Here is a 27,874-nt window from a genome sequence, read left to right as displayed (position 1 = left end):
AATCATATGGATATAATAAATGTATATTGTGTATCAATTTCATGTTTTTGAGACAATAAAATCCCCTATTTCTTGTGATCACAGATTGATTCGTGTAGATCAGTGGTTCTCACGTGAAATTTAACTGTGGCCGCACAATTGACATTAACAGTTCTATGGAAACGTCTGGTGGCCGCACCAAATTTCACTTTTGTTGTGATTGAAAATATTAAAGCTAAATTTAATTTAATAAAAAAACAGACCGTTGGAGCGGAGCTTGGAGCAGGAGCACGGACCACTGGAGCAATGAGATTTTACCCGGAGCACAAAAAAATTGTAGTGCTCCACTGCTCCAGTTGTTTTTTTATTGTGAAATTTTCGTGCTAAAATCTAATGAAAATATTAGATATATTTTGACACTTTGCAACAATAGAATTATTTGCACTGCCGAGTGATAAATAACCTCACTTTTTTGACTGAAGAGGCAAATAATGACAGACAATTTGCTACCGGACAATTCTGTTTAATAGAATTAATAATGAAAATGACTTTATGAAATGAAATTAATATAATTAATTAATAAATATAATAAATTAATATAAATATAAATGAAATTATTTTAAAACTACTTACTTATTTATTTTTTTATTTTTTTTTAACATTTGTGTACGTATAATACTTATTAAAACTTTTTACCCGGAGGGAAGCAGATCATGGAGCGGATCTGGAGCAAGTATTAGGTCCCGGAGCGGAGCAACTCAAAAAAGGGTCCGCTCCAACGCTCTGTGAATGCTCAAACGTCAACGCTCTCAAAAAATGAATCAATTTATTTATAGACAAGTCTTTTTAATAAAATACATTTGAACATTTTAGTATGTACTTATCTATTTATTTAAAAATAATGCAAATGGAAATTTCTTAATACTCATTTTTTCCAATGCGAGCCGCAAGGCTGCTCCTAAGTTTACATCTGCCAACTGGCTTCGATATTTGTTTTTTATGAAGTACAATACACTGAATGATCTTTCACAGTATACAGTAGTAGGAAAATCGACAATATTAATAAAGCATTGTTGCCAATTCTTTGAATTGACTTTATTATCAGAAACGGACTATTTTACACATGATGTCATCACAAAAATACATAATGGATCTTTTGAGCGTGCAAAAAAATTTAAGACAAGTCATGTGTATTCAACCAATTTCATAATTTTATAAATACATTTTTGAAATATTATTCTGTAAAGCGCTGGTGACCGCACATGAGAACCACTGGTGTAGATACAACGATGGCTATGAGCATATATTTTCCTCAGAACTTGAATAGATATAGTAGATCCAGGGGCATATAAGCCTCCGTTCATACTGCTTGGGTACCACCAGATAACTAGATTTGTTCAGCGATTGTCTCATTTCCTACTTACCTAGCAAATTCATTACCTACATCCCATACCGTTATTTATTCCCTTGTAGTTTATTTTTTTGTCCGTACGAATTTAGCACAGTATAATATATATATTATATATACCTTGCTACTCCGCTCTATGCTAGGTACCTACTCAAAATTGATGGACCTCTCTTTTACCTACCGCCCGTGTAATTAATATTATTGAGAATAAATAATTTTGAAATACATCAGAATACATTCTATAAAAAAGGTTAACCAAGTGGGACTTAATTTTCGATTTTATTTCTCCTGCGACCGCCATTACCAGTTCTCGTTATATGTCATACTATATTAATTGAATAATAATTATTAATACTGGCTATAATGTCGTCTGTTGAATGGGTTCTCGGTCAAATTTATTTGATACTCACAAGCGGAGTCAAGCGCCAGCGCCAATATAAAAATATTTTTAGGGAAGAATAGAAAATAGTTGAAATCATTATTAATCATTTTCATCGACATATTTATATTATAAAAATTATATTGTTACATATCTTTTTCTACGGTGTTTAATAATATAAACGAAAATTGCTACGCAGTCGATATTTTATAACAACGCCCCCCATGTATTATAGCTTATTGACTCAGTTAATATCCTGGATATGTACAATTACATTTTGCCAAAATATTTTATGCCTATTATAATAGGATCTCACACCCACGGTGGCCGCGCGGCTTAAGCGTTACTATCACGCCGTGGGTCTCAGGTTCGAATTTGGTCAGGTTGAATTGTTTTTCAATTTTTGTGAGTCAGGGTATGGACCTAATACGTTGAGCTGACATCCATTTCTCGTAAAAAACAAAATCTGTTAATACAAACCTCTACTCAGTGGAGGCCCATATGATCCTATTAGGATCGGACATGGTCGAAAAAAAATGATCTGGTGGAAGTCTCTAACGCCATCCATAAACTGAAAAACCATAAGTCCCCTGGGGTGGACAATATCCCAGCTGAATTATTAATGAAATGTGGCGGTGAAAACCTTTTAACATGCATACATAAACTTATGAGTAAGGTGTGGCAGGAAGAAAGAATACCCAAAGAATGCAACATGGGAATAATATGCCCCCTTCATAAAAAAACGAAACGTTATGGATTGTACCAACTACAGGGGCATAACCCTTCTGAACACAGACTATAAACTGTCCTCCAATATCGTGTACAGAAGAATGGTTAAATACACGGAATGCACAATAGGCGAGTATCAATATGGTTTCCGCCCAACGAAGTCTACCACCGATCAAATATTTGCCTTACGACAAATCATAGAGAAATGCCATGAACATAAGATATACACATATAACTAATTTGTTGACTTCAAGGCAGCCTATAAACTCCATCAATAGGCCAAAACTCTACGAAGCATTATATGAAATGGAGATCCCCGTGTATCTATAGTCTAAGGAGATCCCCAATAAGCTAATAAGCCTGGTTAAGATGTCAATGGCAAAAGTGGAGTGTCAAGTAAGGATACAATCAGAACTCTCTGGTGTGCTGCACACATACAATGGTCTCAGACAGGGTGATGCTCTTGCCTGTTTGCTATTCAATATGGGACTGGAAAAAGTAGTTCTAGTAGAAAAAGAGATTCTCAAACACAAACAACAGGGGTCATATAAAATAAATCTGTGCAACTCATCGGCTATGCCGATAATATAGACATAGTGGCAAGATCAGAACCAGCCTTAAAAGAGGCATTTATCGCACTGGAAAGAGCTGCCATAGAAATGAGACTCCAGGTCAATCAAGAAAAAACAAAATACATGTCTGCAAGTGAGGCTCCTTCAAGCTCACCACTCACGATTGACACGCATCAGTTCGAAAGGGTCGACGAGTTCATATATCTGGGATCACGCATTACCCCTCAAAACGACATTAGCCAAGAAGTTAGCAGAAGGATTACTCTGGCAAACAAATCTTACTACGGTTTATAGAGACACTTCAGATCAAGACTCCTCTCAAAGAAAACTAAGATAACGTCATACAAAACCTTCATCAGACCCATATTAACCTATGGGTCTGAATGCTGGGCTTTATCAAAAAAAGATGAGAAGAAACTGGATATCTTTGAAAGAAAGATATTAAGAAGAGTCTTCGGAGCTGTATGTGAGGAGGATGGCACGTGGCGATGAAGGTACAACCATGAGCTATATGCGTTGTATGAAGATCACCCTGTAGTCTTACACGTGAAAGTGGGGCGACTTCGTTGGGCAGGCCATGTCTCACGGATGGAAGACACCCAACCACCAAAGAAGCTTCTCTTCAACAGACCAGAAGGGAAAAGGAGGGTCGGGAGACATAGACTGCGGTGGCTGGACTATATAGAAAGAGACACAGCATCCCTGAGACTAAGGCGGTAAGACAGAGGGGAGTGGAGACGTATCCTGGAGGCGGCCAAGACCCACATTGGGTTGTTGTGCCGATGATGAATGAATGATAAGATACTGCACCATTCTATAAAAACTTCGAGAGCATGCTTTTTACTTTAGTTATAGATCGGAGATCTTCAACTCATAAATAAGATTATTATTATAATTATAGACATACGTCGATGTTTTCTATGTATCATGCGTGAATTCTTTTATTCGCCCTCTTGTGAAGTGTCACCCTTCAGTAGTCCACACACGTAAGTATGTCTTCATAGTTCATATATTTCAACAGTGGATTCAGTTTTCGTAATTGAATTGAATATAATATTATATTTTAAATAATGATTTAGTATCATAAAATATATTTTATGTGCATTTTGCCACCCCCAGAATCATGCTGTCCGGGTGATTTGCACCCCTAACACCTCAGCTTGTCACGTCCCTACTCACTTCCACCTACCTCTCTAGAATATAGTTACTATCTGAGATGTAGTAGATATCTAACATTATAATTCCTACTACTTAATAATTTGCTTATAAATAAGTTTTTCAATGTATGTTTAGACTATGGGTGGCCAACCCGCGGCCTGCGGGCCGCATGCGGCCCACTAGGTGTCAACTTGTGGCCCGTGGAGCAGTGAGAAAATAAAAATTATATCAAATGCTGCCGTTTCGCAAATTGAGATTCGATATTGGCTCAAGATTGTAAAAATCACCCTGCATTTGCAACGCCATTTTCCGTAGACGTGAATTTATTACCGGGAAATTTACAAATGGAACATTGTGAAATATGTTGCGATGAACAGTTGAAGGAGAAATTCCATCAGGTTGGTTTGGAAGAGCTTTACAAAACATATTTGGACAAGGAGAAATATCCTTCATTTTACAAACATGCTCTAATGATGACTTCGCTATTTGGAAACACCTACCTACACGTGTGGAAAGTTTTTTAGTCGGATGAAGCATATAAAATCCAGGGTGAGAACACGAATCACCGATGTGCATTTGGAAAACTGCGTGTAGGAACGACCTCACTCGATATCGATATTGATGCACTTAGTTCTGCCACACAAAATCAAACTTCTCAATAAAATTTATTATTTTTATATTATTTTGCTTATTTTTTATTATTTAAAAAAAGTCTAATCTAAAAATTATGTTGGATTCCCATTTTTGTTTTATTTTATTAATATATAATATATATTTCTTTTTTGTTTTGTATAATAAAAAAAATGGTTGTGCGGCCCGGTAGGGAGTCTCATTTTTAGAATCTGGCCCGGCTGCTGAAAAGGTTAGCCACCCATAGTTTAGACCCAGAGTATAGGCTATATAGGTTGAGCAAGTGTCTAACGTCAATATTTCGTAAAAACAAAAATTTGTTAATACAACCTCCACACTGTAGTATGATCTTCTTAGGATCGAACGGTAAAAAAATCTTGCATTTGTGCCCGCGGTGGAGAAGTGGCCGAGTTATATTGCGTATGTAGCGTGTTCAAACTCCGTTTCAGGAAAATTCACATATTGTTTTATTTAATGTGAGTAGAAAAAGGACACAATAGGTAGAGGTTTTGGCTAACAACAATTCCTTATACCCACCTAAAAGATAGCTTCTGTCGAGGCCTACTACATGCGTGTTCTGCAATGGCAAATGGGTATGAAAATGATTTATTTTATCTCGTGACATTGATGCGCTCGGGTTATTTTATCGGCAGCACAGGTTTTCAAGAATTAAAAAAAATCCGATTAATTAAAAATCTAACATCCTTAGGCACTTTAGATTTGTTTTGAAAATGCCTTGCATACGTAAATTTTTCTTGAATTTGACCGAAACCAAATTCAATGACGTCACTAATGTGTCGTTGTAATAATAATTCTATGAGGTACCTATCCAGCAAAATTTATGCGTGGCTTACTGATGGGCAAAGACCGATGCACCCCGACGTCCTTTCCAGGGCCCATCCTCGTATGTGGAGGGAGGGCGCATTTCCTCCGCAAATCGCCGCCGGAAAATAAGCAAATAAATCGGAGCGATTACATAATAATAGCACGTATGAGGATTGGAGGAGGCGGAGGCGTCTTGCAAGAGCGCTCGGTGTTCTCGCATGAGAGGGTACGGTCAATGACCCGTCAGCTCCCTCCCCCTCTCCCGCGCGCCACCTGATTGCCGCGCTCGCCCGCAATACACTCCGATGCCCACCTGCCGGCACTTTATTAGCGAGCAGGAAACCGCTTCCGCGATCTCTAGTGCCTGCACCAACGCTAAACTACTGCAATGACTGCACCAGAAAGGTAAACTGTAATATTTTAAAACTACAATTACTATTTTAAAATTCATTCCCACTTGACACAAAATATGAATGACACATATTATGATGTGTTCGTTCGCCAGTAAAAATAACAAGAATTCATCATGCGAAATAAGTAATAAATGCTTTGTGTTGTTTACTGAGATGTGGTGAAATCAGCCGCAGAACGATGGAAATACATAGTATCAAAAAAGGTATAATCCTGGATACAGCGGCAAACACATTTTGAAAATAGCCGATATACTGGATTATTTGTTGGGATAGCCTAACCTAACTTAACCTAACCTAAACTAAACCAAACTAACAAATAATCCAGTATCCGCTGTATGCAGGATAAACGTATAGAACATAAAAAACATAATGCAAGTGCACCCACGGTATAACAAGAAAACTCTTAAAAATGGCATTTGATAAATCTAATTCAAAAAATACTTACGCATTATATTTTATAGTGACAACTTACGTACAGATACTCTAATTTATCTAGAAACACTCAAATACAGTTTATTAATATGGACATTACGGTGTAGGTTCAGCTTAGTATTCACATTATTTTCGTATAGAAATGTCTGAATTTACCTTATTTCTCCGCAGCATGCAACTAGTGGTTTTTACCCAAAGTGTAATAATGATTATTGGACAAATTGCTTGTAACCAACGCAATACTAATAATTATAGATGGCAGTTGTTCGTCTTGGCTTATCTGTCACAAACTAGCAAGTTTTAATTTTGATGTTCCTACCAATGTTAACTCTGATTAGATAATCCATCGCAGAAAGTATTAATTGGTGTTTCGTAGTGCTGTCTATCGTGCGGTTAGCTTAATTGATATCGTTGTTGAGTAGGTTAAAAAACATTAGGTAGCTGGTAGTACGTACCTATTATTACAATTTTTAATATGTTTTTTCAATTGCGAATTCTTTTTTTTTACAGTTTTAATACTTCGTACTTTTTACATACTGTACAATATGGTGCATTGTCAAAAAACTGTAATGGGATGATATATTACATAAGAAATAAGAAAAATAACGATTTAATTATGTCGTTATTTATTATAAAATGTATTTAAAATTCATTACGTGTTTTTTATTACTTTATCTGTAGAAATAAAAGTATAAAACTTATTGTTATGTATTTATAAATTGAATTGTTGAATGGAGGTAAGAGTGGTCCCGCGAAAGAGTTGGCGCTCAGTAACAAATGCCTCGCATACCTCCGAGAGCGTAGTACGGTACTCCCGTGTGAAGGAAGGTATAGCCGGCAGAAGCAGAGGCAGATAGGCCATCCGTCGTCGAGCTCGCGGACCGGGACTCGATCGCGCATCTCTAACGTCATTCCCACTTCGCTATTCTGTTTCGCAAACGATTATCAGTGACGGCCGACCGCTCATCGCGCTACGCAAAATGTAAATACACCCCGCGACATAAGATGCCGGCTGCATCCCGCGACTATTTTCCCAAGATACGAAGAAAAGTGCTCAATGAAAAGTCGCGAAAGTGTACAATGGGTTAGTGCGCTGCAGGAGGAAAGTGCTATCGCAGCGTGACTGACGTGACGGTCGCGCTCGCCATGGACGTGTTCAAGTTGGAGCAGGCGTCTCCCGGAGGAGCATTGGCGAGGAACGCCAGGGCCCCGACCCCGGAGGTGTCCTTCGACGCAGGCTCCGAGTTCGGGCTGTCGTTCTTCGCCACCCCCGAGGAGACCGCGCAGCCATCCCATACCTCGCACCCGCTGCACCTGGCTCCCCTCAAACAAGGTAGGACGTTACTCATCTTCGGAACCGTCCCAGAGTCCCCACGGAAGAGGCGACGTCAGCGGCCACTGCGAGTTCGATGCCCCGTGCGGAATCACTCGCGACAGGGCCGGACTCGCACGCGTTCGCCGCCCGCCTCTGCACCTTCGCTCTCGATCCGCATCCCCTATTTTCGAATAACCCCGACACGTGAGTTATCCGTCAACAGGTTGCAATGCGTTGCGTATTCTGTGCATAAAATGTAGAAAAGTCGGCCGAGAGCGTCTTCGCAAAGCGTCCGCGTCGTCCGGGACAGTCTGTCTGTCTTCCGGGTGTATTATTAGCGGCCGACTCGCGATGCATTTATTCCGAGATTATTTTATTCGTAAGCAGTTTTGATCTTTCGATCTGTTCCCGGAGAGGAACGCACTATCGCTTGCATAGTTGTGCGGTCGCCGTCCTTCCCATCGCGTTTTGAATAGTTGATTATATTTTTCCGCAATCCACGGACCCATGTGCCCACTACCTACGTAACAACGAACAAGATAATAATAATATTACCCAATACGTCGGAATCACAATAAAATAAATTCGTCTCTTTACGAAATATGAATCTCTATTTGAGTACCTATGTTTATTTTATTATGCACGTACCTACTTGTATGCATAACGTCCGTGACTTTGAAGCAGTATGTATGTAGATGTATACCGGTTTAGCGTTTATTACGGCCGGTGGACGTATCCACCCAGCCTGGAATGAATATCAAAATATGTTAACAATGAGCTATGAATTTCAGATATCGCGTATTTATGATTTTGTTGTGGCAATTCTTGCTCTCAGATTTACATCGTGCCATCAGACGTTCTGGAATTATTTTGGTGGACACGTCTTCCAGGATCAATACATAATGAACTATGATGTACAATGTTATAATAATACTTTACCATTCCTAAAGAAACATATTTTATGAAGGCTATGATAAATTTTAATAATAAATTTAGCCAAAAAAATATTTAGTAAGTACATACTTCTATATTTTTACTATTCAGCACAATCAGTTTCACATACCTAATAAGTTTTAATAAGAAGTAAATTAATATTTTCATTCCTGAGCGGAACATAAGGGCGTCGGCAAAGTTTAGTTTAGGTTATATTAATATACCTACTGGTTATCTAGGCATTCATCCAACTCTGTGTCATTGCTCTGGATCAAACACATTTTCAAAAGCAATATGCATATTTTCTAGTCGTCACATCGAACTCCGCGACCCACGGTTTCTCAGCGGGCGATCTACCTACTACGGCTACCGTGGGTGCAATCTAAATGTTTAAAAGTATCGTTTTTATCCAGAGTACAGGCAAATAAGTAGGCACTACATTATATTATCGTCCTCCACTGTTTTATTTTTGCGTTTACGCCCAAAAGTCAGGTACAGACTCCTGAAAGTGTGTCTAATTCTTAAACTTTATAGTAGGTATATTAATATTATATTACCCATCTTGCATATCCATTGCCTCATTACTGACGATCACTGAAATTACAGGTTTCTTCCAGGTTCGTTTCAACAATCTTTTTTATCCCGGTCGATCACGCGCTAGTCGGATTGCTTCAGATGTCTTTTTAATGAAGACGTTTTGATGCGATGGAGTCCAATTGTTCTAACAATGTCTTTAGTGGAAGAATTGAAGAACTCGTCTTGCGCATGTATACGATGGATCTTCTTTGATGCCAATTTCTTCCAATACGGAGAGATTTTTGCGAATAACCATTAACCATTCATGCAATCTCGAATGCGTCGATATTTTTCGTATTCGATTCTCTGCCAGTATGAATCTCAAAGACCCATTGAAAAATAAAGATTATGAGCACGTTGAAGAATCTTTCTACGAAATTATACATTTGAGAAAGAGATATGTATTTTTTTATTGACTCAACAATATTTTACGAAAATGGAAACTACCGTTCTTGTTTCCAGAACCCTCATATGTTACGGAACTTCTTCACGAGATGGCCAAGATCCACACAGGATTGTATAACCATCCAATGGTTATTATTGCACAATATCCATAGTTCTTCTTTTGGTTTCTTTCCAATATTGGAGGATGGCAACCACCACAGTCACTTCATCCATTTCTTGACTGAGCTACGTTGGTTATGAGCTATAATTGAACAAAAAGCAATGTGTAGAGATAGGTATGTACTTTTAATTCAAACGTTTTTATATTCTTCGTTGAATAATCTGCTTTAGCATCTCGTATTTGACATTCTATTAGTATATAACTAAGTGATGGGGAAAATGAATTTATGAAAATAAAGTTACTAACAATATTTAGGTATAAAATATATGATGTTCCTTCGAACAGAAGCCTTCTCCATGGTGCAGCTATACCGCTCTAGGAACTGGCATTCGACAGTACGCGTAGTCTGTATAAATGGATATCCTTTGGCACTCTTGACATGTACCGTTTATCTAGAGAACAACTTCTTAGACCTGACCAAATATCACGAGTTTTTCCAGGTTGTCATACTTTTTGTATATTATGTGATCAAAAATCTAAAAAGTCATATGCAAGCAAACCGAAGAGAGTCTCGGAATGTCAAGCTCACTTGATGATAACTCGTTTGCCATTCGACGAGACAAACAGCAATTTTAAAATGCTTCTAGTGCTTTTCCATGCCTTTGCCGTTCAAGTCCAGGAGTCATATTGCATGGGAATAGAAAATGAATTTCAGATGTAACCAGAATTGTTGCAAAATGTTGCATTTCGCTATAAGTACCTATAATATAATAAAAAAGTACTTTTTTAATAGTAGGTATATGGAGATAAATGTATAATACCGAATTACTTAAGGCCCACTATAGTCAGGCCGTGATACTAAACTGTAAATTTTAATAGTAGTGATAGTTACTGCTCATACTTATACCGCAATATTATGGTAAATTGATTGTATTATTGGAATAAATGGTAATACGTTAATTGATTTGAATGAAATACTTAATATACAATCGAAAATATTTCTTTACTGCGAACAGATTACCGCACAGCATTCGAAAATAATTAATAACTAGCACTAACATCATAACTGGCAATTCAGTGCCTCGGCCTGTCTATATAGAATTAGATTATCCTAAGTAGTGGCTATTAATCACTTTAATGATGGTAAGTGTTAATTTTCGGTAGAAAGACATAGTATTGGTTAAAATAAAACACAATATATCCTAGTACTAATTCCAAATAGTTTAATAATAATTTTAATTCTAATTAATAGAAATTCTCTTACTGAAGAATATTGGTAGAAAATATCCTATTGAAGCGGACGCAACCGGTCCCAACCATTGTCGTGTCGTATTATGTAGAAAAGTAGTAAGGATGTCTTATTGTGTTTTATTTTAATTAATATAAAAAGTATTAAGTAAAAGGGGAAGCATGTGCAGGCCTTCACCTGACGACAATACGCTTTGACGAACTTGCATTAATTTGTTCTACCATAGATTTTGTGACGATATTGGACACTTACGCTTAGTTCAGACAGGTGACTCCCAACCGGGCAGTGACATCCAAAGCCAGAGTGCCGACCGTAGGCAGACATCCCCTTTCATTTTAGTCTACATCTTACCTACCTATTTCACCACCTTAAACTGACAAGTGCAATAAAAATCTTGGAAAACATTAAGTACATTATCGTTCACTGAGGATTAGAGAATTTTTACGAAAACTGCCTACTGTCAAACAGCGATGGTTTTAGGTACAGAAAGTTACTGATAGTTTGGAGGATCAGATCCCGTGTGATTTCTTTAAGCTTAAACTAAGTTGTCTGTACTTTCTAACGAACCAACCGCATCGTCCACTTAATGGAATACGGTCACTATAGTATTCATTCCTTAAGTTGCCGCCACCAAGCAACGCATGGCCTGCTTACCCCACGGGACGATACGGCAACCGGGGTTCTGCGGAACCATGGGCCTCCATGTGCTGTCAGAGGTCCCATGAGAATGTGTAAGAAAGTAAAACTATTTTGGTATATACCTCATTGAGAAAATGTTCACTTCGAAGAACGTATTTTTAATAATTAATGAAGAATTTTTTAAATATAGCTTGGTTGATTATCGTATTATAAATTGCAATGGCGGGATTTTTTCCTGGGAAGTGAGTTTTTGCTACAGCAAAGATTGAAGGAATTCAGTTTTCAGTATGTAATGAATGTCGATGCCTACTACGCATTGTTAATTTTATTTCTGTCAATGCATTTAAAATACATTAGGTAATGATACAGATATAACACAGCATTGCTGTATTGCTGCATTATTTGTTGATATTGAAGCGCCTAGTTTCAAAAGCCCCTAAAACGATTTTAGGTAGTTCTGAGAAAAATGACAAAAAATTCTTCGCTTCTATAGGCCTTAACATTAATTTTCGACAAATATTTTCGGAATCAAATCGTGTAGTTAAATAAATACATTTTTGTATCAAAATTTTCGGCATGCCTCGACCAGCTAGGGTTTATCCAAAATTCCGCAAGTGTTCCGCCATTTAAGATAACTTGAGAATCTCTGTTCCAGACTACGATATAATCTGCTCGTGAACAAATGAACATTGTACAAAACATGTTCGAAAATTTTATCAAAACTGTTTTTGTAACATTTAAAATGTTATGATTCAAATGTCTGTTTTTTTTGTATTCCGCCGCGTATACCTACCTAAACCTAAACCTAAACATTGTTCACGTACAAATTTTCATGTTCTTTGTCTGACTTATCATAAGAAGTTTCGATAATATAGATTATAGACTATAGAGTGTGTGTGATTCCTATTTTCGTCAACAATTCTTGATCATAAAAGACCTTCTTGCTCGCCGTAAAATGCCGCAAACGTTTTGAAACCTGAGAATTTTTCCTCATCAGCTACTAAGTCGCAATGGCCGACCAGTCCAACTGAGGGTCGGACCGGCTTTCTTTCCTTTCAACCGACATACGGGGACACTCCCAGAGGATGTGCTCATCATCCTGCAATTCATCACACAAGGTCGGAGATTCTATTAATATGCCAAGCTAACAGAGCTTGGAGGCAAAATACTGTGTCCGGTTAAGAACTGAGAAGTCCAACATTCTGGAGCCAGTCTAGTTATCTTCATGCGCCCTACGCTAGAATGTAAAGCATCAGTAATTACTTACGCCTGGGAATGTTCAAGAGTAGATGCCCAAGACTGAGGTCACAACTTACTAAACAAGTGTACTTTACTGAGACTTATTTTAATAAAAAGCGCTGATGGGAAAGAGGAGCACGGAGAATTAACAAAAAGAAATGATTCTAATTAATTTACATATAATATGTAAAAATAAAATATAACATGCAATAAAATTACTCATTTTTTAAAAAGCATTATAGTTAGCCTTTGTGACGACCAGGTCGGGTCAACAGCTGGTTGGACCGACTTAAGCATTCTTCCCTATCGGAGCACATTCTTGGATGAGTTTTGCATCGTGTAGTTCTGATGACAATGATACTTTATCGCTTTCCAACTTTACCTAATAAGATCATTATTCATTTAGTTATTTATAGGAATTGCTTATAAATTAACAAACCGTCCGTTAAATCTACTGAACGACCAGAGGATCTCAGATAAGGTCGTCACAAATGTATCAATACTCTTTGACTTTTCTTCCGATACGATAAGTTTTTTTTTTAAATATCGGATCATTGATAGTTTCTCCCTAGTACCAAGTACTACGGGTCTAGGACGATTTGGCGCCGGGACAACTGGACGCTATGCAATTCGAAAATAAATAGACGTTAGGTACTTATAGGTACTTTTAGAAAAAATATGTAATATTAATATTTATATTATTATATTATGATTTAATAGTTGGTGAGAATTTAAATATGCACACGTAAATAATGATTTAATCGTGCATATGTTTAAGCTCCAACGGAAAAAGAGTTTTTTTATTTTTATATAAAATCTTAGGCATGGTAATTCTCAATCCGCAATAAAAAAACATTATGATAAGAGTAAAATGATTTAAAACTACCAAGTAGTAGATAGAAACTGATTACAATTCCTCGTCTACGTTCTGTTTATGTGTCTACGACAGTGCGGCATCAAATTGTCCTGGCGTCCAGTTGTCCCATTCCCCCTAGTACTGACTGGTGATTACCATGCATTAGAGTATTTTCGATATTATTCTTACCGACATATTTTTAATATTCTTGGATTGTTGTTTACCAATAAATTTATAATATATCGATCAATATACATTGTTAATGATATTTACTGTTTTTAAGTACTTAGATAATTTGACAATTATTTTGAGTGGGAAAAATATCCATACGAACCAAAAAAATATGCAATATGAAATGGGCTGAGATAAGACCAATGCTATTTTCACTTTTTGTACCTAATTATTGTTTTTTTTTTTTTTGTTAAATAGTCACGATGCATGTCTATATAAATTTAATTGATATTATATTATAATAATTATGTGGCTTCGGGGTAAAAGTGCTTAAGTGAGTAGGTACCTACCTAGGGGCGGCAGGTTATATGAAAGTATGGTGAAGCAGGCAAGTATGGTGAAAAGGTATGGTGAGGCAGGCTGGTAATTAATTTGTGGCAAAATTTCCACGTTAAAATTATATTATATTGGTACGTTATAATGAACCAAGTAAATCCTCCGTGATGCCCTGATTTTTTTTTATCGAATCGCTATTTCTCATAAGTTGTCGACTATTGTTGGCCTGCTTCACTCAGTTGTATGAGAAAGCCAATTACTTGCTCCTCTCTTTATTTAATACCTCTATGGTACCTACCTATGGTTGCAGTTGAGATAATCAGTTTTGAAATAAATCACAGGTTTAAAAATTCTTGCTTAGAAGTTAATTGATGTAGGTAGGTATCTATTTTTCATTTCTTTTAAGTAAGTACATTTAGTATTTATGTATAATTAAGTTTTTGATAAGTATTGTATTATATTCAATGTTATGAATAAGTAATTTAGTATTTATGTACTTATAATTAAGTTTTTGATATTGTATTATATTCAATGCAATGAATAAATAATTTTACTTGGAAACTCTGCCATTCTTGGTGGTGTTGGCTTGTGTGTCTCTGATAATTATCTTAAGAATCGGGGGCATCCATTGTTTGTTCTCCCAAGCAGTGACGTCCCTAGACAAACTGCTGCCCTTTTTTTATCATCCTTTCATGACTCCAATATCTAAGAAATGTGTTGTTTCGATGTACCTATGTATACATTGCCAACAAAATATATTCTACTAAAACGAAATTAAATGCCATTTCTACTTCAACGGTTTCAGAAGCATTACAAATACACGTGACAACTTTCAAAAATCGCGAGTGACTGGCAAACATATTTGGATAAATTAATTAGATAGGTCTGCATGTATCATTGCTGGTCATCAAGGACGTGACGTCCAGGGAAAATGGAAGTAAACTAGACATCGCGAACCCGACAAAAGTACAGTCCTGTTAAACCTTTTATGTTAATTAATACATTTTGTTTCCAACCAGTGAGCTGAATGTTTTAATGAAAATATATTTCCTTTATTACTAAGTTTCGATACATCTATATATGTATGCCTAATGATTCTCCTCGACTTGCCGCCCTTCGAGTAACTGCCGCCCCCAAGCGATGCTCAATCTGTCTACCCCCACGGGACGTCACTGCTCCCAAGATGCAGAACTAACCTGCCATTAGTAATACCAATTGGGAGGGCAATAACCATGTTTAATGAAATCGCTTCGAATATTCATACATTCCATTTACGTGATGGTGAATTTAGGTGGACGTTGTTTTATAAGTTTTTAAGATAGGGTCTATCAATAGTTCACTCTGTGTGCTTCCATCTACTTTTATTTTTGTTATTTTATTTTATTTCTTATTTTATTACTTATTGTATTATTTATTATATTAACACACATTTCTCTGTATTTTTATTTTTAAAAATTGTTAACACTTATTTTATGTCATATCGTGAACGCTTTAAATTTATAATTTGTTATGTTCATTATATGTAAAATAAATAAATTTGAATTAGAATTGAATTAGAGTTAAAAATGATTGTCTCAACTTATTTAAAATATCTATTTTGCTTACATGTTACCAAATCCATGATACACAAAAAGGAGAGTAATTCTTTACATACATTGGCATTAAAATCTTATATCGTAAAAACGTGAATTAAGAACTTTGACCCTGCAACCACAGAGTTATCGTTTAAAAAAATTGTAATATTAAATAAAAAGTTTCTATAGGTACATTTTCTTTAGATATGATATTCACGGCTTCTCACACAACTGGATGGGTAAAACAATCATATTCATAGATAATAATATACATCAAAACATCACATTTCTTATTCAATACAGAATAATACATATGCGTTATTCAATACAGAGCATAATGTGGATATGTCCTTTTCCTCCTCCCTCTTCCTGTAAGTGTTGACCCTGAGTGGGTTCACGGAAAATTTGCCGCCAAGGATAATTTATTGAGTGCATACGAAAAGTTACAATTGAATTCCAGGATTATTTTACCATTACTTTGTGGTCGATACATTATTCAGCATTGGATAAAAAGAAAAATCCTCTATTGTAACTCATTCAATTGGATGTAAACTCAAATGTCTAAATGCGACACTTCAATGGTCAATCCGTATTATGGCGAAACTAAGTGGTCAATTTCGCTGCTTGATGAAGGCCTATTTAAGCTTATTAGTTATTACATTTCTAATGGTGCTGTGCATTGTGATCATTATCACATACGTCCACAGAATTCAATCACTGTCTCTCTTTTTTTGAATTTGAGATTTTATTGTAAACTCTACCACATCGATTACCTACCCTTGTCCGATTATTCTGTTTCTTTGCACATATCCGTTACGCCCAGCGTCAATTTCGAATATATTGTTTGGACGCGTCTGAACGAAGTGCAAGTTTCATAAGAACGTATCCTTGTAAAAAAATCTAATGCGATATAATATACATAATCATTTGAGATCTTCATAATATTATGTATACCTACATAATATAATATGTATCTGTGTTTAAATTTAATTGTCAACGGGGATTTCCATATATTTACCATATACCCAGTGACATGAAATTGGTTAAGACAATTCCTAAAACGGGGCAATACATTCTATTCAAATTTGGGGGTGGCCTAGTGCTCGTTCTTCCATGAAACCCATTTTTTTCTGGTGGTGTTATCGATTTGAAACCATCACTAATTGATTTCTCAAACATCATGGGTGCCGTACAACTACTTTATTTTATTTATATTAGAATTTTAATGAAAATTTTGCATTTTTATTAAAATCTGACTTTTAATACAATATGTTACAAGTAAATTGGACGTATTACATTTTGCTTTATCATGGTTTACCGTGAGCTACCGTACCAGAAAAAGATGGCCGTGTAGCATTGATATAAAAAATGACGCGATGATCGTAGAGCATTGCAGACAGTAATGTTCCATTGATTGTATAAGAACATTAATTTGTTGGTGATTGGTTTCAAATATCTGATAATATCGATATCATTGTTATCTTATCAGTTATGACTTTATACGAGCACCTACTTTTTAAACATTCAGAATTTTATATGATTGTTTTTTTTTAATTTACTTACCTTTTTTCTTGTCTTTCCCTTGTATCCCATTGTTTTTATTACTTATCTAATTTTAAATGCTTTATTTAGCCATGAATTTCACCTTATATTTTGAAGGTGTATACATCCAAAATAAGCAAAAACATAGCTATGTAATCAGAAGATCTTTAAGATTCTTAATATTTCCAGGAATCTTTATGTGCGACGACTATTTTTACTTACCACCAAATCTAAAATTCAGTTTAGTGGTGGTAGACGGTTGGTAAAATCGATGACGTGAAAAATCGAATCTATAATCGAGGCAGTTCACTGATCCTATGAATTGAAAATAAATTCAGATCACACACACATACTTGTTATACGTACATGCAACGTGTATTATACACTGAATATAGCAATGATGGCAATTTAGACTATCATAATACTATTACTAATTAATTTTTATATGGTTATAGTATGCGTTTTGATAAAAAATATTCATCTTATGTTTAACTGCTTAATAAATTTAATGAAACTATGCATACAAAAATAGTACTTAAATGTTCACCAAATTTTCGATCAAATTTAAGCGTTCTGTGTTAACTAGATATTTATTTTTGTTACTCTATTATGCATAATATTATTTGCCACTAAAAATACTTTTTGTTTCCCATAAATAATAAATGTTTATACCAAATTTTAGACTAAGTACATAATAATCCTAAATATACTGACTTCTCGTTATCTTCTTAAATTATTCCACAATACATATAAAGAATTATTCAGTGATGAGCAACATTTATTTCCAAATGAAATACCAAAAACTTTTTGGGGACCGAATTAGATAATTTAATCACGCCGTTTATTTTTCAAAACAATAAAATCTTATTCAATTTTCGACATATTGCGGCCGTGGATTTCTTATAACTTATCTAAAATATGTTATGGAAACACATAATTTTGAAAAACCTCAGAAACATATATATGTATTACAAAAAATATCTGTTAAAAGTTGAACCGTGTGGGAGTTAAACTCACGTCTTTCACTTTACGGGTGAGAGCTTTTACCTCTACGATCCGTCTATGATAGGCGAAAGCACTCACTAGGAAAGCGATTTAAAAATATTGATTTTTTGTTTAATAAAGAATCTGACAGTGTTTAAGACGTTGTGGATATTCAGTATTGAATAAAAAATACTTATTGTAATTTATTCATTTCTTGTTTGCAGAAAAATCAAAAAATACGTATTGGTAATTAGATATATATTTAATGTATTTCAAACAAAGTGTGACTACAATTATCAAAGGGAGTCTTATGAAAGTTTAGTAGGTACCTATTAAAACACTTAGTAGTATTTCCGGGACATTTTGAATAGGTTTGTGATTTCATGACTATTTTCGATTCTCGAGATTGGTTTATTGATTTATTTTTTTACTCAAAATTTTCTGCTTGTCGAATCCGCTTGGGATCGATTGTTTTAGCTTTTCTTGCCAAAAAAATCACTACCGCCGAATTTTAGTTCCGGTCTCGAAGTAAAATAGCGCTACAGGCGACTTTTTTCTGTTAGAAAACATTTATTTTGTGATGCGTGTTTATCTCACTTGTCTGGTCGACCTTCCACGCCTGGCCTCTTCTTCAGCTCGCTCCCCCCCAGGCTAGATCCCTGTCAGCCCCCCCCCCCCCTTGTGCATGGTCATTTATCATTCCCGCATATCGTTACACTATGGCTATTTACAGTTAAATATATACAATTATGCAAGGATACGTAACTTCATGAAATGTGTATAATAATATGTTTGTATCAACGTATAGAATTGAATCTAAAATTGTGTTGAAATTCTGTTGAAATTGCAATTCGAAAATTACGGGTTTTGTTCGCTAAAATGGTAAAGTTTGATAAAAATGAATCTGAAATTAATTGCAGCTAATTTAAATAGTACGTAATCCATGAGTCATGCATCAGTTCCCCTTTTGTAGTGTAACCCCCGTTACAGACTGGACACCGATGTCGCGCTCGTATATAATAAGAAGGCCTTTGTATTAGAATAAAGGGGCCTTTGTAATATGTTTATGAACGCCCCAGAGCTAATGAGTGAATGCGTGTCCGGACACTTTTCCGTCGGCCGCTACATTCTCAATTTGCCGATACACTTGTTTTTATTACCGCAGCCAGTTTCATGTTCTAATTTATAACGCGAAATAATGCATTGACTCATTAGCTCTGGGGCGCTCATAAACATAATACAAAGGCCCCTTTATTCGAATACAAAGGCCTACGATACGAGCGCGACACCGGTGTCCCGTCTGAAACGGGGGTAAGTTTCATAATAAATGTGTTATCTGTTAAATAGAGAAGAGTTTTAATGTATTTAGTTATTTATAAATTGTACAATTTTTGAATTGATAATCTTGGATACTTTTATCGTTATTATAAGCAGTTCTACTGCAAAATATATTTTTTATTATACATACTGCACAATATATTTTTGCTTTTTTAACTAGAAAATTTAAAGAAATGAGTTAAAAAATAATGATTACCAATACTAACGGATGCGCCTTATTACCACAAGACCCTGCAGTGTGAAGGAGGAATGGGAGGGATGGGGTGTCCATGGGGGAAAAATACGTAAATATTTACAAGGCACATTACCATATTATTATGGCACCTCATTGAAACATTCTCTTGTTTGAGGTATTTAATACAGATGTTTCTTACACAATTTTATTGTTAAGTGTCACATAACATGATGTGCATCCCTCGCTTCAAAGATAGCACATTCTGAGATACAAGAAATTCTCCAAGATATTGGATAAAAATCTCTACACACGGCTATGTATGTAAGTGCTCGTCGCTGGGGAAAACAGACATTTCATTCAATTTCCCACTGATAAAAATGTTACAATTTCTGACAGTTATGGCCTACATACAATTTTATTTAGAAGAAGTATATATTTTATATATTTTTAAACGCGCTTACGCAATAACTAGATATTTATTTTTTTTAAAAAATGGGTGGTAAAAAAAATTTTGTTCCAATATTATATTACTTTGGTATTTTTTAATTTAAGAGAGGGAGCCCCAGATATTTTTTTTAGATATCAGTAAAGGGTGAAAAACCTTTGGCTGAAGTGTTAAATCTCGGTTCCATTAAATTTGTAACTATTTAACCCTTGCTAAGACATCTTTCAGCATTGGCTATAATTAAAACCAAAATCGCTCAAAACTCAACGTCGGTCGGGAAATGATAGTTATAGCTGTAGACAAAAATTGTTATTTTGAAAACCTTTCGTATATAATATAATATATATATATATAAAGTCGCGTGTCCAGAAATTTGTACGTATGCAGTTCGCTGTATCACACTTCACCGTGAAATGTTGTATTGGAAATATACGGCCGTATATTAAAGACTGTCCAACCTCTTTGGGTCATATAGTACTTAGATAAAATTCATGTCTAAATAAAGTACGTTTCTTGACGGTTTACAGGAAGCTAGTGACAAACAAATTTTGAAAATAGCCGAAATACTGGATTATTTGTTAGGTTGGGTTAGGTTTTCATTCTTGAAGGAACATTATTGTCTCCAATGCTCCACGAACAACGCTTAATTTTTTCATCTCGGTGCTATAATAGAGATGACCGGTTATCTCTTTCTGATAAGAAAGCTCACCGCGAACTGTGCAGCGGTGAAATGTAACCATAAAGTCGAGCTGTTGACGAGTTCAGTAGCGAAAACACCCTGTTCTGTCCTGGGACAAAAACTATCATATTACTATTCTGGTACCAATTTTCAGTACATTAACTCAATTGATAAAAGGTCTGCCATGCAAATTGCAATGTCTGGATACATTTTATTTATCTGCTTCACGTTGTCCGATGGACAGTCAGACAGGAAATTGTTTGATAAATAATTTATTACAAATGCGGCGACCAATATCCTATCCGGGAAGTAGGTTCTCTAATAGAAGATAGGTAATGTGGCTATAAAATGTAAATCGTATAATATAGGAAACATATTTTTCTACTTAAATATATGTTTATACCTACCTTCGAGTTTGAAGTCGTATAGTAAAAATAGTAATTGCTAAAGTAGTCAGAAACGGTCAGCAGGTCGATCGCGGCCAGTGGCGACTTTAGACACGTGGAGGCCCGTAGCGCTGACAATTTTGGAGGCACCTTTGAGGCTATGTCAAAAAAACAATAGCTATAATTCGCACTTTGCTTATTAAACACAGCAAAGATTTTTACACCGATTTTCCTATGCTTTGGTTGATTTTTTGGTTCCATGACAAAACAGAACATGGCAAAACAGAACATAACAAAACAGATCAGTGACAAAACAGAACAACGATAAATATAACTATGACCTTTCAGGAAAAATATAAATTTAGTATTGAAATTGTCCTATCTCTATTATGTTGATAGATTTTTAATAGCACAGATTTTCAATACGCCATAATAAATCAAATTATATACCTAATTTCTGCATTCCAAATCGCTAAAAAGCCTTAAATAAACGGGACTTAACTCGGTGTTGCCGGCAAGCTTAGGATATCTCATCTTAATCAATATAATATGTTCAAAATGATTGGGTGACTAGGTACAACGAAATAATGACCTAACCTAACCTAACCAGATTCCACAAAAATTAATGTTTCATTTTTCCCCTGGCTGTTCTGTTTTGTCATTTTCTGTTTTGTCATGTTCTGTTTTGTCCGGTTACCGATTTTTTACAGTCAGATCGTGAAAACTACGCATATTTTAAACATGTTTATACTTTGTGGCGAATCAACCCTTTTTTAGTGTAAAATTTGTAGCTGAGGCATATATTTCCAAATAACTACTGATAAATCCTTAATTCCTATGTGTTTCGAGCGTATGTGGTCGATTTTAAGGTTACTTTCGTTTTCCATAGTATTTTATTTTAAAATTAGAACAATATTCCCATTTTTATTTGCCGATAAATCCTTTATTGCAATAAATATAATATGCAAAATGATATATTATTATGTTATTTTCATCAATTTATAGGTTCTTAAACATTGTTTTCATACAGTTTTTGGTGAATTTGTAAGTTATACATCATTTCAAAATATATTATACATAAAATAAATATGGACGTAATTTTTTAGGTTTTGATCATATGTGGACATATTGGTTTACAGAAATAGATTGCTCATCTGCCGTTTAAATAGCCGATAAGAAATAATTAATCACTATAGCTCATGACATGACACTAATATATAGCTGTACTCCTGTTCGAGTGCGGCTTTTGTCCAGAGATGCATCTGCACACCAATATTATCAATAATAATTGTTCAAAAATTTCATTTCGATCTAATATGGCAGTGCACACAGTGATGTCACGGGTAGGCAGATTGAGCGTCGCTTGGGGGCGGCACTTACCCGAAGGACGGCAAATCGAGGAGAATCATTATTTATATATAGAAGTAGCTACCTAAACTTAGTAATAACGGAAATATATTTCCATTAAAAAATTTAGCTCACCGGTTTGAAACAAAATGTATTAATTATTACTATAAAAGTTTTAAAAGGACTTTATTTTTTTTCGGGTTCGCGATGTCTTGTTTACTTCCGTTGTTCTTGGGCTTAGTGAACAGCAATGCCACGTGTAGATTTGCAAATAATATTTAAATTGTAGGTTATACTTATATTAGGTAGGTCAGACGTACGTTAATTTCAAATTTATCGAAATATGTTTGCTAATTACTCGTTTTGGAAGATGTCAGGCGTGTTTTTAAATGTACCTATCTGAAATCGTAGATTCGCAATATTGTCTATTGAAGCAGAAAACGCATTTATATTAGATTAATTAGTGGTATTGTTAGTAATGTATCCATACAACACATTTCTTAGATATTGGAGTCATGAAAGAATGATAAAAAGTACTGTAAGTATAAAAAAAGTGGCGACATTTTGTCTAGAGACGTCACTGAGTGTACACGTGTTTTAAAATAGATTAAACTTTTAATTTCTTAGATAAATACGACAACAAATATGCGGGTAATGTTTAATATAAATCGATATATTATACAGATTTGATACGTTCCATCATCGTCGTTAGCTGGATCTATTTATTGCTGTATGAAGTCTTCCCCAACCTCATTTGACTCCTTTCAGTTATTACCTTTTCGCCGGCACGAATTTCCGTCACACTTTACCGATTCGTTTAGTATCTCCTCGATACCACTATATATAAATGGTTGCATTCATCTATTCGACATGTCAGTGCGACATGTCCGGTACTGTTAGGGGTAGCACACATTGATTGTATAACTAATAATAATAAATACTCGAGTACCTATAATATTTTAAAATATTTGCTGTTCACTTGCATTACACAGTTCTAAATATTCTATATAATTTATGTAAGTACTACTAAGGTTAAAATTATAGAAACATCTGTCATTGTACGCAGTTCCTTTTACGGTATTAACTGTTTTTTTTGGTGGAAATTTTGGTGGTAAATTTGGTGGAAATAATTAATATATTGTATTAATTAAAATAAATCATAATATTATGTAAAACGCAATCCACTCAGTAATAGTCAGTACCGGTCTCATCCTCTTGAAAGGAACATCGTCAACTGGTACAAATTATTATACAACAAAGTAATCATATTGGGGCAATTAATAATTATTACAATCACTATTTACAACCTGCTATTGAGATAAATCCTGTTGTTCTCTGACTTATGTTAGATGTTGGAACAGTTTTTCGTCTCTTCCGCAGGCCTCTTAAAGAACCGGAGCGCCGTTCCTATTCGGGAAATCGGTAAAATAATAATTTGACCGTCTGAGCTAGATAGGCCATATAATAGAAAATCCAACACACTTATTTTTATGAAATACACATCAAATTTGGTAACTATGTCTTCTAACTATGATAACTATGTATTGTTCTTCAGAAAACTGTCGAGCGCTCCGGTTCGTAAACTTTTCCATTTCGAGCGCTGCTCTCCCGTATAATTTCAATCACATCGGAGGTTTTAACAGCTCAACGATGATGAGCTCTATGGACATTTAAACGGTTTTTATGATACATAATGTACAATATCACTAACTCTAACTGAAAAGAAATCATTTGCAGGTGAATCGGAATCGTAATGCTGAACCCAATTGATTGGTTTTGTGTACGTCGTTCAAAGTCGTTTGACAGAAGACTTTGTGGTGGTCCCTATATAATTTTATTTAGAGCGTTGTAGCGGAACTCGTAGCAGGATCACGGAGCACTGGAGTAATGAGATTTTACCCGGAGCAGGAGCGGAGCCGGAGTACCGAAAATTTGTAGTGCTCCACTGCTTCGGATGTTTTTTTATCATTAAAATTTCGTCCTAAAATACAATGAAAATAGTAGATATATTTTGACACTTTGCAACACTGGATTTTTTTAAAATATGGCAACACTGCCAAGTGATAAATGACCTCACTTTATTGACTGAAGAGGCAAATAATAAGAGATGATTTGCTGCCGGAAATTTTGTTTAATAGAATTATTAATGAAAATGACGATTATTTAAAAACTACTTATTTTTTATTTTTTTAATATTTGAGTTCCCTAGAGTCATAACTCACATATTCCAAAAATTGAGTTTTGAGATAATCGCAAAAAACCACCAGAGCACCGTTTTTTGTAATTAGAAGAAAAGTATTGAACTCCTTTGAATATTAATGAGTCAGTGAGTAATTTCAAATTTTTTATCTCTACCTAATTGGTTTGATAAACCATTGACGTTTACATTCAAATGGCTCAAAACATTTTATTACGGTTCTGTTATATGGTAATTCAGTTTCACGTAATTTTTATGTTTTCCAGGCAACTGCAGCTACAAATTTGCTATATATAAAATGTTATAAATATTCTTCAATGATTACATTTGTACACATAATAATACTTATTGTAAATATTCAAAATTCACGTAGCATGTTACGTTAGTATTGTCGACCATTTACGAGCCACCTTTTGGGTCGCCAGTTACTGACCAATGCTTTAGTCTTTAATCATTTTAAACACTTTGGACCCACATTTTGCAAATCACAAAAATACGTAGGTATTAAGTATGTGTAGATACTGAATAAAAATAATTAAAAAAAAATACATTCTCAAAAGTAGATATTTTATATCATACATAGACACCTCAGACACATACATATTATTATCCGTAAACTCAGCAAGCAGGCTCTTGTGCGCACTGTAGGTCTGTAATGCTTCTTGGATACCATTGGATGATGAGAGTTGTCCAGCGATAATAATGTTGAATGAACAGTGCGGCTTATCTATTTCTACATTAAGGTCTTTACACTTTGTATTATTTTTCAATCCGTGTATGTCAGTGGCGAAGGGTGAAGGTAGGCTGTTAAGAACTGGTATACATAGTGCACAATAAATTTTGTCGGTCAAACGTATTTGTTTTTATTGAACTATGACTACAATATGTAGAAAGTGTTTGTTAGTTTCAAAAGTTCAATTAAGCCCTGCCTAATCCACGCCATAGTAAATAATACTCAAAAAATATTCGTTTATCCTTAAAATATTTGTTATCAATTATGGTTTGGTTGGAGACAGGGATTAATGAATTTTAAAAAAATCAATTGTAATATTATGTATTCTTAATTCAACGAAAACAAATATGTATGACTGAAAAAGGGTCCAGTATTTTTGTCGGATCGTCCATAGCATACTAAAACTATTATGGTTTGGTTTTAGCAGGCTATTATTGAATTTTAAAAATTAATCATTACCATCTGCAAATTGTATTGTTAGTTCAATGAAAAGAAATAAGTATGACTGACAAAGTTCAGTGTGCACTATTTATGTCGAATCTTAACAGCGTACCGCCACCCCTCGTCACTGCTGTATGTTATGCCTAACATGCATCTTTCCATACCGCGTTGTTACAGTTTTTTGAACCGATATTGAATGTAACGTCCATGTTTGACAGCCATAAGTTAATACTCGTCGGTTAAAGCTTTTGAGATACTAAGAAGTCACTTGAATAATATTATTGTATTCAGAAGTACGAATGCATTCCATCGGAGCTTTGATCTCCGGACAAATCAAATTATAATAATATGTAACTTTCGAGAAACTAAATAATTGAAAAATATTGTTAAAGTGAATAGATTAGATGTCTTTGACTGTATGATATAACTAACGTAGATATTATAGATACTAAGCCTTATAATTAAAAAAATACTACAGACTACGGTCGAAAATAAATAAAATTATTCGTTATTTCCTTGAATGTGTCTTTTAAATATGTTAACGTGAATTTAGATGAGTTTTGTTCCGTGGGGGAAACTTGTACGTATGCAGTTCGCCGTATCACACTTTACCGTGAAATGTGAAACATGGCCGTATATTAAAGACCGTCCAACCTCTTTGGGTCTTATTTTTAGTACTGACATAAAACGCATTTGTTTTTTCCTAATATAAAGTGGCGCATGGAGTGAACCTGATTGACTCCAGACCATTGGACTTCTCAGTTCTTAACCGGACACGGTGTTTTTGCCTCCAAGCTCTGTCAGCTTGGCCTGATAGAATTTCCGACTTGCTTATGTGGCGAATTGCAGTATGCCGATCGTATCCTCTGGGAGTGTCCCAATATGTCGGTTGAAAGGGAAGAGCTTCTCAAGTCGGTCGACCCTCAGTTGGACCGGCCGGCCATTGCGACTTGGTATCTACTTTCGAAAATTTCTCAGCTTTTAAAAAGTTTGCGGCATTTTACTGCGAGCGAGAAGGTCTTTTCTAAACGACGCCAACCAAGGTCATGGGAAGTTGCTCCTGGGACACTTTCGGCACAAATTTGAAGAGCGCCTAACGTTCGTTATGCCACGGTATACGCCTGAATAACGGGTGTGGAGACGTGGCGGGTGGTGGAGGGAAAACCAAGTAGATACTGCCATAAAATGTATGTCTAAATAGAACACGGTTCTTGTCGGTTTACACTTTACAGGAAACCAACAGCAATCAAATTTTTAAAATAGCCGATATACTTGCTTGTTTGTTAGTTTAGGTTAGGTTTTCATTCATGAATTCGTGAATTTTGCCAAAATCAGCTATGAAAATTGAGTTAATATTCATATTGAATCTAATAAAATTAGAGACCGTATGCCTAGTATAATATATGGTCATCTCTTCCCGATAAGAAAGCTCACGGCGAACTGTGCCACGGTTAAATGTTTTACGTACAATTTACACGTAACCGTTTATTTCACGCAATTGTTTTTTTAAGTGTGTACAGTATATTACAATGTTCACGAACACAGACCCAAAGTCAAGGACCGAAATAAATACATATTTATTATTATTTATATATTAATTCCTATCCATCTGGTTAATAAAATTGTATAAACATCTGTATCTCAGAGGCAGACAGATGTAACTGCCATATTCCCAAGTAGTGTTGACGA

The 27,874-nt window shown here is 35.2% G+C and overlaps 1 protein-coding gene across 1 annotated transcript in view; it reads left to right on the top strand.

The window, feature by feature from the left end:
- The first annotated feature begins 7,671 nt into the window (after window positions 1-7,671).
- Window positions 7,672-27,874, top strand: part of Eip78C (Ecdysone-induced protein 78C) — a 68,293-nt gene continuing 48,090 nt past the window's right edge. The window contains exon 1 of the mRNA XM_085961162.1: window positions 7,672-8,044. Coding sequence (XP_085817288.1) covers window positions 7,672-8,044 — 373 coding nt within the window. The remainder of the gene's footprint in view (window positions 8,045-27,874) is intronic.

This window comes from Rhyacophila brunnea, unplaced genomic scaffold (genome assembly GCF_057557595.1).
Source record: "Rhyacophila brunnea isolate RB1 unplaced genomic scaffold, BYU_Rbru_1.0 scaffold_1, whole genome shotgun sequence".
In the NCBI taxonomy this organism is placed as follows: Eukaryota; Metazoa; Arthropoda; class Insecta; order Trichoptera; family Rhyacophilidae; genus Rhyacophila; species Rhyacophila brunnea.
This window is presented reverse-complemented; position numbering and strand designations above follow the sequence as displayed.